General features: G+C 40.4%; 3 protein-coding genes across 5 annotated transcripts; 2 read left to right on the forward strand and 1 right to left on the reverse strand.

The window, feature by feature from the left end:
* Positions 1 to 169: 169 nt before the first annotated feature.
* Positions 170 to 4,470, reverse strand: snapc1b (small nuclear RNA activating complex, polypeptide 1b). Of its 3 annotated transcripts, XM_079369343.1 has the most exons (11): positions 4,394 to 4,470; positions 4,131 to 4,268; positions 3,253 to 3,409; positions 2,988 to 3,128; positions 2,710 to 2,823; positions 2,176 to 2,331; positions 1,958 to 2,011; positions 1,284 to 1,349; positions 1,023 to 1,161; positions 781 to 843; positions 170 to 674 (listed from the first exon to the last, which is right to left on the reverse strand). In XM_079369343.1, the coding sequence occupies exons 2-11, from the start codon at positions 4,259 to 4,261 to the stop codon at positions 646 to 648; spliced, it is 1,050 nt and encodes a 349-aa protein (XP_079225469.1). In that variant the 5' UTR covers positions 4,262 to 4,268; positions 4,394 to 4,470; the 3' UTR covers positions 170 to 645. The 3 variants fall into 3 exon arrangements, with proteins under 3 accessions (XP_079225469.1, XP_079225467.1, XP_079225468.1); XM_079369341.1 differs by lacking the exon at positions 4,394 to 4,470 and having other exon boundaries at positions 4,131 to 4,386; XM_079369342.1 differs by lacking the exon at positions 4,394 to 4,470 and having other exon boundaries at positions 1,284 to 1,346; positions 1,955 to 2,011; positions 4,131 to 4,386.
* Positions 4,471 to 4,933: 463 nt separating this feature from the next.
* On the forward strand, positions 4,934 to 7,032 carry yipf6 (Yip1 domain family, member 6). The gene is made up of 2 exons (XM_079369346.1): positions 4,934 to 5,501; positions 5,895 to 7,032. The coding sequence occupies exons 1-2, from the start codon at positions 5,163 to 5,165 to the stop codon at positions 6,240 to 6,242; spliced, it is 687 nt and encodes a 228-aa protein (XP_079225472.1). The 5' UTR covers positions 4,934 to 5,162; the 3' UTR covers positions 6,243 to 7,032.
* Positions 7,033 to 9,356: 2,324 nt separating this feature from the next.
* LOC306840756 (uncharacterized protein) lies at positions 9,357 to 13,260 on the forward strand. The gene is made up of 4 exons (XM_079370244.1): positions 9,357 to 10,273; positions 10,587 to 10,784; positions 11,350 to 11,560; positions 12,343 to 13,260. The coding sequence occupies exons 1-4, from the start codon at positions 9,568 to 9,570 to the stop codon at positions 12,593 to 12,595; spliced, it is 1,368 nt and encodes a 455-aa protein (XP_079226370.1). The 5' UTR covers positions 9,357 to 9,567; the 3' UTR covers positions 12,596 to 13,260.
* The last annotated feature ends 369 nt before the right edge of the window (positions 13,261 to 13,629 follow it).

Consider the following 13,629-nt stretch of genomic DNA (forward strand, 5'->3'; position numbering starts at 1 on the left):
TCTAGTCAAATTCCATTAAACCGACATGTGATGACTTATCTAGGTATTATATATATATATATATATATATATATATATATATATATATATATATAGAGAGAGAGAGAGAGAGAGAGAGAGAGAGAGAGGCATGCATGTTCTTAATTTTCATAAAACATTTCACAAGAAATTTGCATCCAAGTTTTATTTTTAACAACAAAACTTCATAAAAAAGAACTTTGGCTGAGAAAGAGTTTGTGGTCATTTACACCGTTTACACTCTACACTATCAAAAGATGTGCAAGACAAACGAAATCGACTCAACCAATACTTCAGCTGTGAAAGACTAATGGTAACATGTCTCTGATTATTCAACATTTAACAGCAAAAGCAGAGTGAAGACAATATTTTTAAAATCACAATTTTACATTGCATGTATTTAAAACTCCAATTGTTAAAAAAAGGAAGAATTTAAAAGATTACCGTTGTACAATGCAGGAACGTTACAGATAAAAGAAATGTCATTACAATAGCAAAAAACGACACTTTATCAACACTTTCTTACAAGCTTTAAACTCTTTAAAACAGCAGCTACAGTTTGGCTGACTCCTGAGTTTTCTTCATCTCCACTTGAGATCCGTTTACTTCTTTCTCTTCTTTTTTCCGTTAGACTTTTTCTTTCTTCTTTGTTACTTCTAAGTGGAGGAAAAAGAATACAACAATATTCAAAGAAACAAATGGTGCACAACTGAAGTAGAAGAGTGTAAGATGTTTTCCGATGATAAGCTGACGGCTGCGTACCTTTAGGAGTTAAGGCTACTGTGGTGAGATGACGGATTATTGTGGCTTCTTTCCCCAGATCACCTGACAGGAAAGTTCAGTTTGATTTCTTGATTATCATTCAACAAAAGCATGAAAGTGAAACATATTTGTGACATTAGTCTTCTACTGTAGATGTGGACCTGTGGTGTAAGCTGTTATCCAGAAGTGCTTATGAATTGCATTTGTTAGTTCTAAGTCTTAAAAGAGAGAGAGGATTTTACCCGAGATGTGTATGTTCTTCTTCGTTCTGCTCCTCAGAGACTCTTTACTTGTTCTGGAGTCTCCTTGCGGCTCGGAGGGTCCAGCCTCGTTGCTCGTGACATTTACCTCTACCTGACGATGGCGCCGTGACTTGGACGCCTGAAACACGTATACAACACATTTAATACGATTTAATTGATGATTTAAAGAGATGAAAACTAACAAAATAATCTTTATGTTTAGGTCAATAATCTTTTTTTTTTTACATATTTAAAACAAACCTCTGCTGCTTCTCCGTAAGCTTTTGATTTGATTAAGGCGAGCTGCTCAGCTCTTCTGGAGCACTGAGGACACAAAACAGTCAGTAAACGTTATTTTCAGGACAAAGTTCATATTTAAAACGCACAGTTGCAGGATTTTATCCAATTAATCCTTAGGCAAAAACTTCAGTCATGTTATGTTACGTTCATTATGGACTAATGGGGATGAATCCCCAGTTAAAGGTTGTTTTTTGTACTTTTAGTAAATGGGGAGGAAGTTTGTCACAATTACCAAGAGCACAAAGTCAGACAGACACGGTGCTTGTTTTGAACAAACCTAAAGATTACTTTAAAAATGTGTTTAAAAACTTCAAGTAAAAATATATCAATCCTCATATTTGTGAAGACAGAGCCATAAGATGTCTTTGCATGGAGGATCTCTCTTATGGTTATCAAAAATAATCTTCATTTCACAAAGTGATTAAGGAACTGATCTGCTTTAAATTATATACGTTGATAAGTAATTCAATCAAGAAAAAAAATCACATCTTTTTATCAGTCATTCCAGGTCGCACTTGAACTCAGGCTGCACACTTTGAAGACTATAACGTCTGTACATGGCTATCGGCGCCCCCTATTATTTTACATAAAGTATCTTTCAAGTATCTTTCTACAATACATCATCCACTCACGTCCTCCTGTTGTGATGACGTTCCCTCGCCGCTGTCATCCTCTTCACAGGTTGTGTTCTGAAAGACAATCATCATTATGGAAGTATTAAAGAAAAGAACGAGAATGCATACAAAGGGAAAATGCCGTGTGCTTTTTTTGTATTAAAAAAAACCCTGATATTGATTGTAGTCTGCCTAATTTTCTTTACTGTAACAATGCTTCATTTGTTGAAAAGTCTCACCTTTTTTTGCTGCCATTTGTGGAAATCCACCACAGTGGTTTGTAGCTTAGAGGCCAGATCTTTATGGATCAGATTAAGAGATGAGGCTGCATCTCCTGATGTCAAAGAGGCAGAGGTCTTCAGCTTCTCATACACACTGTGAACGTTCGACAATTCCTACACAAAGACACATAGCATTATTTTTAGTGAAATGAGTTAATTTATTTAATATTTATTTAACTAGGAGAACCTCATTGAGAGTGAGTTAACAGGAGTATCCTAGCCAAGACAGGCAACAGATATAAAACACAGAGCAACTACAAACACAGATCAACATATCCTGAGTCACAGAGTCATTGGTAAAAGCATCAACAAACCTGATGCAACTTTGTGCATGGCCTTTGATCTAGTTTTAAAGAGACCAGCTCCCCCAGACATAAATCCTCCTGCAGCAGATTACAAGCTGCAGGAGCTACATACTGTATCTGAAACTTTTTAAAAATGCACTTTGGAGACAGACTCATTTGACTTGACTCAAGCAGGATCGCTGCTCACCTCCAGCCTCTCTATGTTGATGAGCTCCTGTGGACGAGACGCTCGCTCCATAAACTCCTCATACAACAAAGACTTCTCCATCTTCCTCTTGTTCTTCCTCTTTTGGAAGGTAAGCTGGTTCGAGAAGAAGTGGTGGACAAAGGAGACAGCAGAGTAGCAAAAAAAGTAGAGGTTACATGCAACATGTGTTACATATTGAATAACTTCTCAGAATAAGTTTGGCCTTTTCAGTCAGCCAGATTTTGGATGCATGTGTGAGAGTGAGTTCTGCAGCTCACCAGTGTGGGCATGGCAGTAAAAAGGAAAGCTTTGAGGAATATCAGATGTTGGAAAATGTAAACAATGTCGAAATGTTTCGCATCCAGAGCATCCTTCTCAAATGTCTTCACATCCTCCCAGTCCTTCAGCGACAGACGAATCTGCGACCGGACAAAGATGGTGAACTCATCGTGAACTTTATTTATATTATCTGTACCAACGACTTTGTTTAAATCAAGACTGGACCTTTAAAGACAATGGCTGTTTGTTTGTATTGATCCTGACCTGTTCCGGGGGAGAGGCCGTCTGACATCGAAACAAACTGTACAGCAGGTAAAGTCCTCCAACTCGGATCTCGAATCTGAACGGAGGCAGGAGGAAGACGTAGGCCGTGTCCAAAATTAGGCGACTGAACTCTCGCCTTTTATGCCTCACTGTGCCGCTGCAGAACAAAAACATCGAATCAATGGAACTTCCAGTTAACTCATTAAAAGGAGGACACTGTACAGGAGTCCGCCTGTTGTGGACTCCTTGCTGTCCAACTGAACGTTCAAGTGAAGTTTATATGCAAAGTATTTATTTACAATTTAAAGTACTAAAAGAAGAAAACAGGCTGCATTGACATGTAAGGAAAACTTAGTAACCTCTGGTAATAGTTGGTATTAAAACATTTCATACTTTCAGTGTCCACATTATATGTTGTTTCGTTTTCAATCATTATGAAGTAGAAATCAACTCTTATAATTGTGGCTAATTATTCTAGTTTGCAGCGGTCTGTGCAGTATTTTTGAAATTACTATATATTGTGACTTTGTTTCAGTCCTTGTAAATGATCTCAAATGATCTATATATTGCCATTTTGTGGCGCTTCAGTGGAGACAGAACGAGTTAATTAATGACATTCATTCAAGTCTGTGTACACACAAATGGCACTCTTTTAAAAGTCTGTATCCCAGAGGGGAAAAAAAGTCTGGACAGACTCCTGAGAAGAGATACCTTTAAAACAACTACAATACATACTGTAACCGGGTTGTTTGTAAGCAATGCAGGTATAAGTTAAGTTATACACGACATGCAGAACTGATGGCACATCACCTATATAAGCTTTGATTTTTTTGATAAAGTTGACAACAAAATAAATGTATTTTTAAGGGTTAACATACTAGAAAATGTGTGAGAACTTCATTTCCCTCCATATCTTCGAAAACGTCTCGAAACGGATAGAGCCTGTTTCCTTGAAGCGTCTCAGCAGTTCATCACAATCACTTTTCACCACTTGTGTTAATGTATCCATCGTACTTCTGCAAACATTGAAGCGAAACAAATAAAGTCGATTGATCAACAACAACAACTAAAAAAAGTTACCGAACATTACATTCGAGCAGAGTGTTAAAAGATGTGAGTCAAGAAACATCAACACACACACCACGACTGTCTCCGGATTAGTGCGTCATCAGTCCCCGACCGTTTTCGCCAAACTTTGTTGATGCCTTCACAGTCCTCGCGACTGTTAGTAAAACACAAATGTAAAATTAATAATCAAAAAAAGAGTATCATAGTAAAGTTTGGAGTATTTTTTTAAGTTAATTTAAAATGCTGTATAAAGGACTAAAATGTGTTTATTCATAGTATTATAGTATCATTATTATCCAAATATAACTGTTCTTAAGATATACAAAATCCACAAATATATGATATACACATTTTAAAAAGATATTTGGCTGTGGTTACATTTACTAAATGTTTGCTATGTGTGAGCCTCACTGCATGTGTATGTGTGTGTGTGTCTGTGTGCGTGTGTGTGTGTGTGTGTGTGTGTGTGTGTGTGTGTCTGTGTGCGTGTGTGTGTGTGTGTGTGTGTGTGTGTGTGTGTGATTTTAAACAAAAGGATTATCTCTTATAAAAGAGTATAACGATACAAATGGCAGATGAGCCGATTATCAACGGCTGAACTTGAACGCACCAACCGGATATCCATGACGCCATACGGAAGTAAACAATCCGCGGCTGACGTGGAGTAAATCTCTCACAACCAACCTTACTGTCCAGGTCAACAGGAGCCGGACTCACTGGTTTATTGTGGCATTTTGTCGCTTCAGTTGCTTTCTGAGTTGTTCGTGTGTCAAATGGGCTCAGCTAGCGTCGTCTAAACTCCCTGAATATTTAACAGGCCTTGTTATAAACTCTGAGGTAAAATGGCGTCAACGGACGAGTCCAGTAGACCCTTCGCCGGACTGTCTGACGTCTCGATCTCGGAGGACGTCCCCGTGGAGGGGGACATCTCTGTTCCCATGAGCTCCTCCAGGCGGGACGACGAGTTCTCCACCCTGGACGAGCCGGTGAAGGAGACTATTCTGCGGGACCTGAGGGCCGTGGGAAACAAGTTCATCCACGTCCTGTACCCGAAGCGGAGCTCGGCTCTGCTGCGGGACTGGGACTTGTGGGGCCCCCTGCTCCTCTGCGTGACGCTGGCTCTGCTGCTGCAGGGAGGCGCTGCTGACAGCGACGACCAGGGAGGACCGCAGTTTGCTGAAGTAATCAGTGTTATCTTCTCATTTTGTCTTGTCATTCAGATGGCATATTTTGTCATTTCTATTTTTCATGTTCGGAAAGGCTGAACGATTTCTTTCTTTTTTTAACAGCTTTGATTATTTTCCACATTTTTTGTTAACTATGAAAATGAACCTTTGCATTATTTGTTTTACAAACAAGCAGACTGTTGTTTAACCATTTATTAACCTGAACTAAATACAGAAAACTTTTACAAAACAAAAACAACCACGTTACAGGTTTGATTCTGAGAAAAACAAAAATAAAACAGATATACAACTATCTCCAGTACAGCTGATATTTGTTCATATGAAATACTAAATCTCTCCAATGAATCTGCACTAAACATGTTTAAAAATGTACATTTTGTTTTCCAGGTCTTCGTAATCATCTGGTTTGGTTCCATTATCATTACTCTGAACTCCAAGCTTCTGGGCGGCACCATCTCCTTCTTCCAGAGTCTATGTGTTTTGGGATACTGCATCATGCCTCTGACGGCGGCCATGGCCGTGTGCAGGATCGTCCTTGTGGGTGGTTCAGGGACGGTCAGCTTCGCCGTGCGGCTCGTGGTGGTCACTGCATCCTTTGGATGGTCCACCTTTGCTTCCACAGCATTCCTCGCCGACAGCCAGCCCCCAAACCGCAAGGCGCTGGTGGTGTACCCGGTGTTCCTCTTCTACTTTGTCATCGGGTGGATGATCCTGACGTTCTCGCCGTCACAGTAGCAGAGAACCAAAAAGACTGGAGGCGAACTGACAAACATGAGGGAAGGTTGAATGGACTAACAAAAAACACCGATATCTGCCTTCGAACTAAGATGAATGACTACTGAAATGACTGTGGGTGTTTCTCGGTGTCTGATCTTGTATCTTGTATCTTGTATTAAGACAAAACAGACTCTAAATGACGCCTTCAGGTGAAACGTTGGCTCTGTTTCAGATTCCAAGAAGTCCTGGGGACAGTTTCTGCAGATGGAGAGTTAAAAAGCTGATGAATATGTTCATATTTTTCCAGTTTGTCTCCCAGATGTATTTATCAGCTATGTATAAATAAAGTCTATAGGCGTGTACAGAAATGCTCTACGAATATTTAGACTACCTTCTTCACAACATTATCTTAAAAAAAGTCAGAAAAAGAAACCAACCTGTGTGGAGCACCTCCATCCTCTGGCGTGACCTCTTTGTTTGTTATTGAAGCTATTTCTTGTTTTATTCTTCTATTTCTCAGTTAATGACAGTTAAAGTTAGAAGAGAAAGACTCGGACTCAGACACTGGAGCCTGTCTAATGACTCATGTTTAGATTAGAGGCGGTCTGTTATTGCTCTCATTCAAAGTCAACTGTTCCACATTTTGAGAAACATGCTTTTCACTCTCTTACTGAGCATAAGGGGGCAAAGGTTAAACATGATTTTGTTCACAAAATAAGAACGAAGCAGCAGCTAGCATAGCTGAGCTCCAAGACTGTTTGTAACCAAGTTCTGAAACTTAGTAAATAACATGTTTCTTCAGTAAATTCTTCTTCTTCACCAGACTATTTCTTGACCCAAAGTGATTTAAATCTCAACAACTCTCAAGAAGACGAAGACGAGGAAATGAGTGCATGTTGACCAAATTGTTTCTTCGGTCCTGGATATGGTCTGAAACAGATACTCATGTAATTCTGTTAAAACCTGATGCATGCTGTTTTCTTTGTAGATAAAGTCAACTGACTTTTGTTTCTTGGACCTCTTTATAGAATCCTACATCCCTTTAAATTTAAATAGTGAATTAGGAGAATGACGATGTAAAACACAATTTCTCAAATGATCAAACCTCAGGACCCACAACCACATCTTAAATTAAAAATCTCTCTCCAAAGAATTCTGAAGACGAGTGTAATTTGGATCCAAGGTAGATCAAAACATCACTGGATTTCAATTCTTTTTTTGTTTAATCTTTTAATGATGGGTGGCATCAAGTATTAGGGGGCATTACTGCCACCTGCTGTGTTGGAGGGATTAAGAGCCACAGACGTAAACGCATAGAGAGCAGGACAGGTCCTGTTCAGCAGCTCTTATTCCTGTAAGTAATGTTTTCTTTGGCATTGTGGCCTTGGTCTTTGTTTAATTGTGTGGTAACAACCTTACTCTGCTGGGTTAAAATGGCAAGCTGGGAAATGTAGGAAACCTGGCAGGATGAAGATTCAAAAAAGAAAACAGCACTTTATCGCAGAAAAGTCAGACAGAGCAAACTGAACATTATAAAGTTGTTATGAAAGTCATGGTTTTGTTTATAAGTAATGTCTTTAAATGCAGGTTTGAACAGATCTAAATGATGGATGAATCACTGTTATGGATGATTCTGACGTGATCAAAAATTCAACCGATATAATCGATAGAACTGTGCAGTTACGATTTTCCATGAGACCAAACACAGAACACATCATGTTTCATTGCACAAAATATAGAGAAGAGAGGATGAGGCCAAATCAAAGAGAGGCATGGAGGAAATGGAGCATGGACAGGAGAGGGATTCAAGAAAAAGATATATCTTTTCATGTCTTTTTTTAATTGTTAATGTTAAACATAACATATCATACAAGGGTCTCCAACAGGTAGCTTGGAAGCTATACTGGGAGCTTGTGGACAGGTGTCCAGGAGCTTGCCAACAATATATTTGTTGATTGTGTAAAAAAAGAAAACAAATAATTCCAACGACAGCAAATGCACGTCTTCCCACTATTTAGTGTAAAGAAGTATCATTTCTTGGACATTTATGTTAATTATCAGTGACATAGCTGACTATGTGACACAATGATAAGTGTAAAATAATATAGTTTTTTTTCTTGGGACCTTGATGTGAATTTAAGATTAATAATAATAATAATAATTATTATTATTAATATCATTAAGATTGATTGGCGTATTGCACTTTATTGCAAAATGCAAGCAATGTGATGCAAGTAGCTCTTAGCCACTTTCATTTGTTCAAAGTAACGCTCAAGTGAAGAAAGGTTGGAGACCCCTGATATAATATAATAACACACAGTATGACACAACTAGACAATTCCAGCAGAAATTGTGAGGGTGGTTGCTGTCTGTGTATGTGTTTCTGAGTTATACTGCAGTAAAACTGTTTAACTGTAGTCAGCTAACAGCTAAGACAGAACTCTGTCCCACTGCTATGGTCCCACTCAAATGATGATGTCACCACTCTAACTGTGAACACCTGCTGCTGACTGATTGGTTGACATTCAGCTTTCATCTGCCAAACTGCCAGAACATTCTATCAATGTATTTGAATGGGCTTACCACTGCTACCCACAAAACCTCAAACATCTTAAAAACTAAACATGGTATCACCAATCCGTTTGGACTGTGAGCGACAGCACAAATAAGCGCACGTTTCGATGTATTTTATTTTTATCTAGCATTCAGACTGGGACCACAGTGGCAATTTTAAAACATGAGTAAAAAATGTGAAATTCTGGACATCAGTTAGTGTGAGCCCAATGTGTGTGTATGTGGTGTGTGACAGTCAAACAAATGTCTCCCCTGGGAGACTGAAACATTTTATTGTTTTATTTTTTTTGCTTTATGAGTGAGAGGACACTCAGAGCTTTCTTTTGATATATTTTGTTTGAATGTGCGAGCAACAATGGCCTCAGGATGGCGATTTACAAATATGTTTCCAAAACTGAACTTTTTGGCAGTTACACTCTAGGATTTGAATTGTTGCCATTCATTTTCAATGGGGCAATTTTTTTGTCGTTTCAACTCAATTTGTGTCCACACCGTGTGACCGACGTTTCCACAAAGTAAAGTTCCACACGTACGCTCACGCTACATACTCCGGTGCAGTAGGTGGCGCTATGCACCTGTTTGAGTTATGTTTGCAACCCATCATAATTAAATCAAAAGACGAAGACGCTTAAAAACGAATACAGGATGTGTACATGTGCTTGTGATGCGTTCAATAGAAATAAACAAAAATGGCGATGAAGTAAATGCTGTCTACGTTCAAAGTATCATGTAGATAGAAGATTGTTGACCGTTGGCGGAGAGCGGACTGATGGAGGAGTTGGAGCGTCTTCCTCCTGAAGTTTGGGTCTACATATTCAGCTACTTGACAACGGAGGAGAAGCACACGGTCCGTACCTGCTGCAGGTTCATGAAGAGGCTGGTCGACCACCACTCTCTGTGGAAGGACTACACGGTTGTTCTGTCGGACCTTCGCCGGTACACCTACGGTTTCTGGGACACCCTGAACCACCGCAGGCTCACCCGGGTTGCGGTGCGTCACCTCAGGCGTAAAGAGTGGCGGCGGCTCGTCACCTTCCTGCCGTCCGTCACCGCCATCGTTTTCGTGGACGGAGGACGGCTGTACAAGGAGAAATACCTGGACAATCTGACACGTTTCCCTGAATTAAGAGACCTAGGGGTACGCAACGCAACGTGGGACCAAGTGATGATAAGCCAGAGCTTGAGCGAGCACCTGCGCGAGCGACTGACCCACCTGAGCGTGTGTAATGTCCGGCTGCCCTCCACGGTGCACTTCATAAGCACCGTGACACACATGCACAACCTAAGATACCTGCTCTTCCACCAGCAGGGAGAGAGCTACTGGCCAGACAGGGTGAGACCGGTGCCCTGCGACGTCTTCAATCAGCTTCTGCTCAACCTGAAGAAGCTGAGGCACCTGTCCTGGGGGATGAGGGGGGAGCCACTAAAACCTCTGTCCGAGGACTTCTTCAGCCCCAAGGACCCGGAGCAGCCAGGTCAGCCTGGTGCCTGGCCTTGTCATTCTGTTTAGTCATTGATCTCTTAGGACTCTGCTGGTCACTTTGTTTCTTCACGGGTCTTTTAATATTACCATGACAATGTGCGATATATGTAAACATGTAGAACTGTGCATATCAGATAACTAACAGTTCACTCTCTGCAAAAGTTTCAAACAGCACCTCTGTCTATTATGTGTTTAAGTTCTCTTCCTTAATACAAGATAATAATGTTGATGATGGAGACACAAGTGATATAGAGCATTGATAGAAACGTGACACCACAGACTCCTCTTCCTGCTCTGTCCCTCAGGAGAGTATAGGGGCCCGGCGCTGACGAGTCTGGAGCTACTGGATTACCCAGAACCCATCCTTGCAGAGAACGCCCTGAGGAGTCTGACCTCGCTCAGGTCACTGATGGTCCGCTACAGTTTCATGAGGGAGGGCGTCAAGTGTCGCCTGAGGTCCTGGCTGAGTCCTCTCCAGCAGCTGGAGACGCTCACCATCGTGGGTTAGTCAGCCTGTTCAGAGCTCTTCTTTCGTTTTCTTTTTTGTAGGTTTTCACTCTGCAAAAATCTTCCTACCAACACCTATAACAACTGAAGAGTAATTTTTAGAGTAACAATTTTTCTTATTACTGAATCTGTTAAAAAAAAAAAAAGAAGAAAAGTCTCAGATAAACTGAAGTTTAATCAATCTTGAATCGTTGAAGCTACGACGGTTGTCACAATAAGATAATTTGAACGAGGATATCATACTTGTACACAGTCTATGACTTGTACTCGTCATACAACCTTTTTGATATCAGAGCAACAAAACTAAAAGTCCGAGGCACAAATAAATGGAAAAATTATTATACTGTATGTAAATACCAAATATTGCAAGGAAACTGACAGCTTTTGATTAAAAATATAACTTAAGATCTTGAGGCATTTGAAGTCTTTGATACTTTTCAACATTCTCAACTGCGATAGTAAAAAGAAGAAAGAAAAGTATCTTAATGTCGACAGACTTAGAAGCTACATCACCCCCCTGTGATGTAGCTAGTGATTTTGTTTTCTGTTTCGCTCCTTCAGGTGGGAACACTCTTGCTTCCTATACGACCACCATCCCGTCGTCTGTGACCAGGCTGACGCTGCGTGTGGCCATCACTCTGAAAGACATGGATTTGATCGCGCCTGCTATCCCGGGACTCAAGCACCTTGACATCGAACAGAACCGCTCCACCGGCAGCCTCTGCAGACGAATCCCCATGTTGTTTCCTCAGCTGAGGACGCTCAGGATACGGTGAGACACACAGCAAAGCATTAACATGTGTGCAGGGTTTTTCATGCTCAAGCTGTCCTCTGAATCACAGTGCTCTTCTTCAACATGCAAACAGAACTCGGCAACATTGGGTCTGACTGTGTTGCTGAACATTGAGCTCGGCAACACAGTCAGTGCTCCAACTGCTTTGCCCAACTCAATTATCATGACCGGCAGCCTGGGTGCTCCTTCAAGAGCTACCGTCTTTCCAATTGTCTGGCACACCAGGGCGACGCCAAGGCCAATCAGCAGAAGATATTTGGAAGGAAAAAAAATAAAAAATACAATGAAATCAACACTTACTTACTTGCTACCCTTTATCTTCCTCATCAACTGTAACACAAATATTTTCAGATTTCATCATAAAAGATCAAAAGATCATGATAGCGTGTTCACATGACAGGATGCCGTGATTACATCGTGATTCAGAGAGGTTTTTACAATGTTTCAAAGACATGAGATTGATGTCAGTTTATGATTATTTATGATTCTTGTCATTTTAATTCTCTGTTAAAAATGCAAAAAAACTTTTTTCTAAGTTTTCTTTACAACAAAAGTAATGTTTTTTGAATCCTCATATAGTAGCCTCTACTGTAGGAAATGCAGCCAAAATGTGATTAAGTGACCGAATTTAAACAGTCATTATTTTCTGGACATTTACACAATGCCGATCATTTTTGCTTTGGTGTAAAATGTGCTCCTCACATGTCGGTTGCCTGCTGCAGTGAAAAGTCTTACACGTCACGTCTCCTCTCTCCGCTCAGGTTTCACCGTAAAGAACCAGAGAAGGACCTTCTTTGTCTCCACAAGCTGAGACACTTGGAGCGTCTGGAGCTGCTGGTGGATCGCTCGTTTATCCCCAGAGATCACAAAAACTGTCACTTGTGGCCCAGCCCGTGTGTGCAGGAGCTCATCAACCAGCTCCAAGTGCTGGCCAATAACAAGATCCACGTCGTCACAAAGATGCCCCAGAGAGACGTCCTACGAGAGTGCGTCTGTTTGTGTGAGGACGACTGAAGAGGGGGGCGGTTGGCCGACTGGTATTATAGAGAATTGACGGCCGACTCAACATGACACAATTTTGTGTTTGCACTAAAAACGACCAGGACAAAAGACTGAGGCTGGTAAAAGAAAAATCTTTTATTTTGCTTACTCTGAAAACTTTTATTTGTTTATGTAGGACGTGTTAAGTGTCACTGAAGTTAACTTAGAATCTGAGGACTTGAGGTTGTGATGGTAAACCAGGGTAAAAAAGCAAGTAAGAAATGTCACATAAAAGTTTTCTTACTTGTTACTGACAAGGAGCAGTATTATCTGGGGCACGTTCATTTAGAGTCAAAGGCATGAATGTACGTCTTTGAAGGCTCATTTTTATTTTGGTGTATTAAATAAGACCCGAGTCAGTCTAAAGGAAGTCTTGGTTACTTTCCTAACAGATGTTTGAGCCTCAGCTCTCTGCAGCGAATGTTAGGAATGATATGATTTAATGAATACAGAAGTGTTAGTTTTTGGTTTCTATCAGTCCAGTTTCTGAGTAGTGTGGGTTCAACAACTTCCCCCTCAAAGTGAAATAAAACAAATGGTTTCATAGTTTGACGTGATCACTCTGTTACAGACACTCAATTAACAACTGACTGTTCAACAATAACTGTTCGACTGAATAAAAAAAGAATTCAGCCTGCTGTCATTTTATTGTTCACTTAAAGAAAAGTCTTTACGTGTTGATAGATCAGTGATCGATAGACAACCAAACAAGTGAGTCGATTTGTTTAGATTGCAGCACTTTATAAGTGAAAAACTGCTGGTGTGAGAAACTAGCACCCATCCATTATGTAAGCTGATTAAGCGAGCTAGCTACAGGTAGCAAGGTAAAGGTATCTAGTGAGTGCACATCGGGCTCTGATTGGATGGTCAAGAGAAATATTGTATTAATATTGAGCTTTATTTCACTCACCTATACCGTACAAACAAAAGACGACATCCTCATCTATATTTGATTCTTTCGGTACAAATATTGGAAGTACTCATGAACACATTCATGTTGTGACGGT

The sequence above is a fragment of the Symphodus melops genome (assembly GCF_947650265.1).
Source record: "Symphodus melops genome assembly, chromosome: 19".
NCBI classification, from domain to species: Eukaryota; Metazoa; Chordata; class Actinopteri; order Labriformes; family Labridae; genus Symphodus; species Symphodus melops.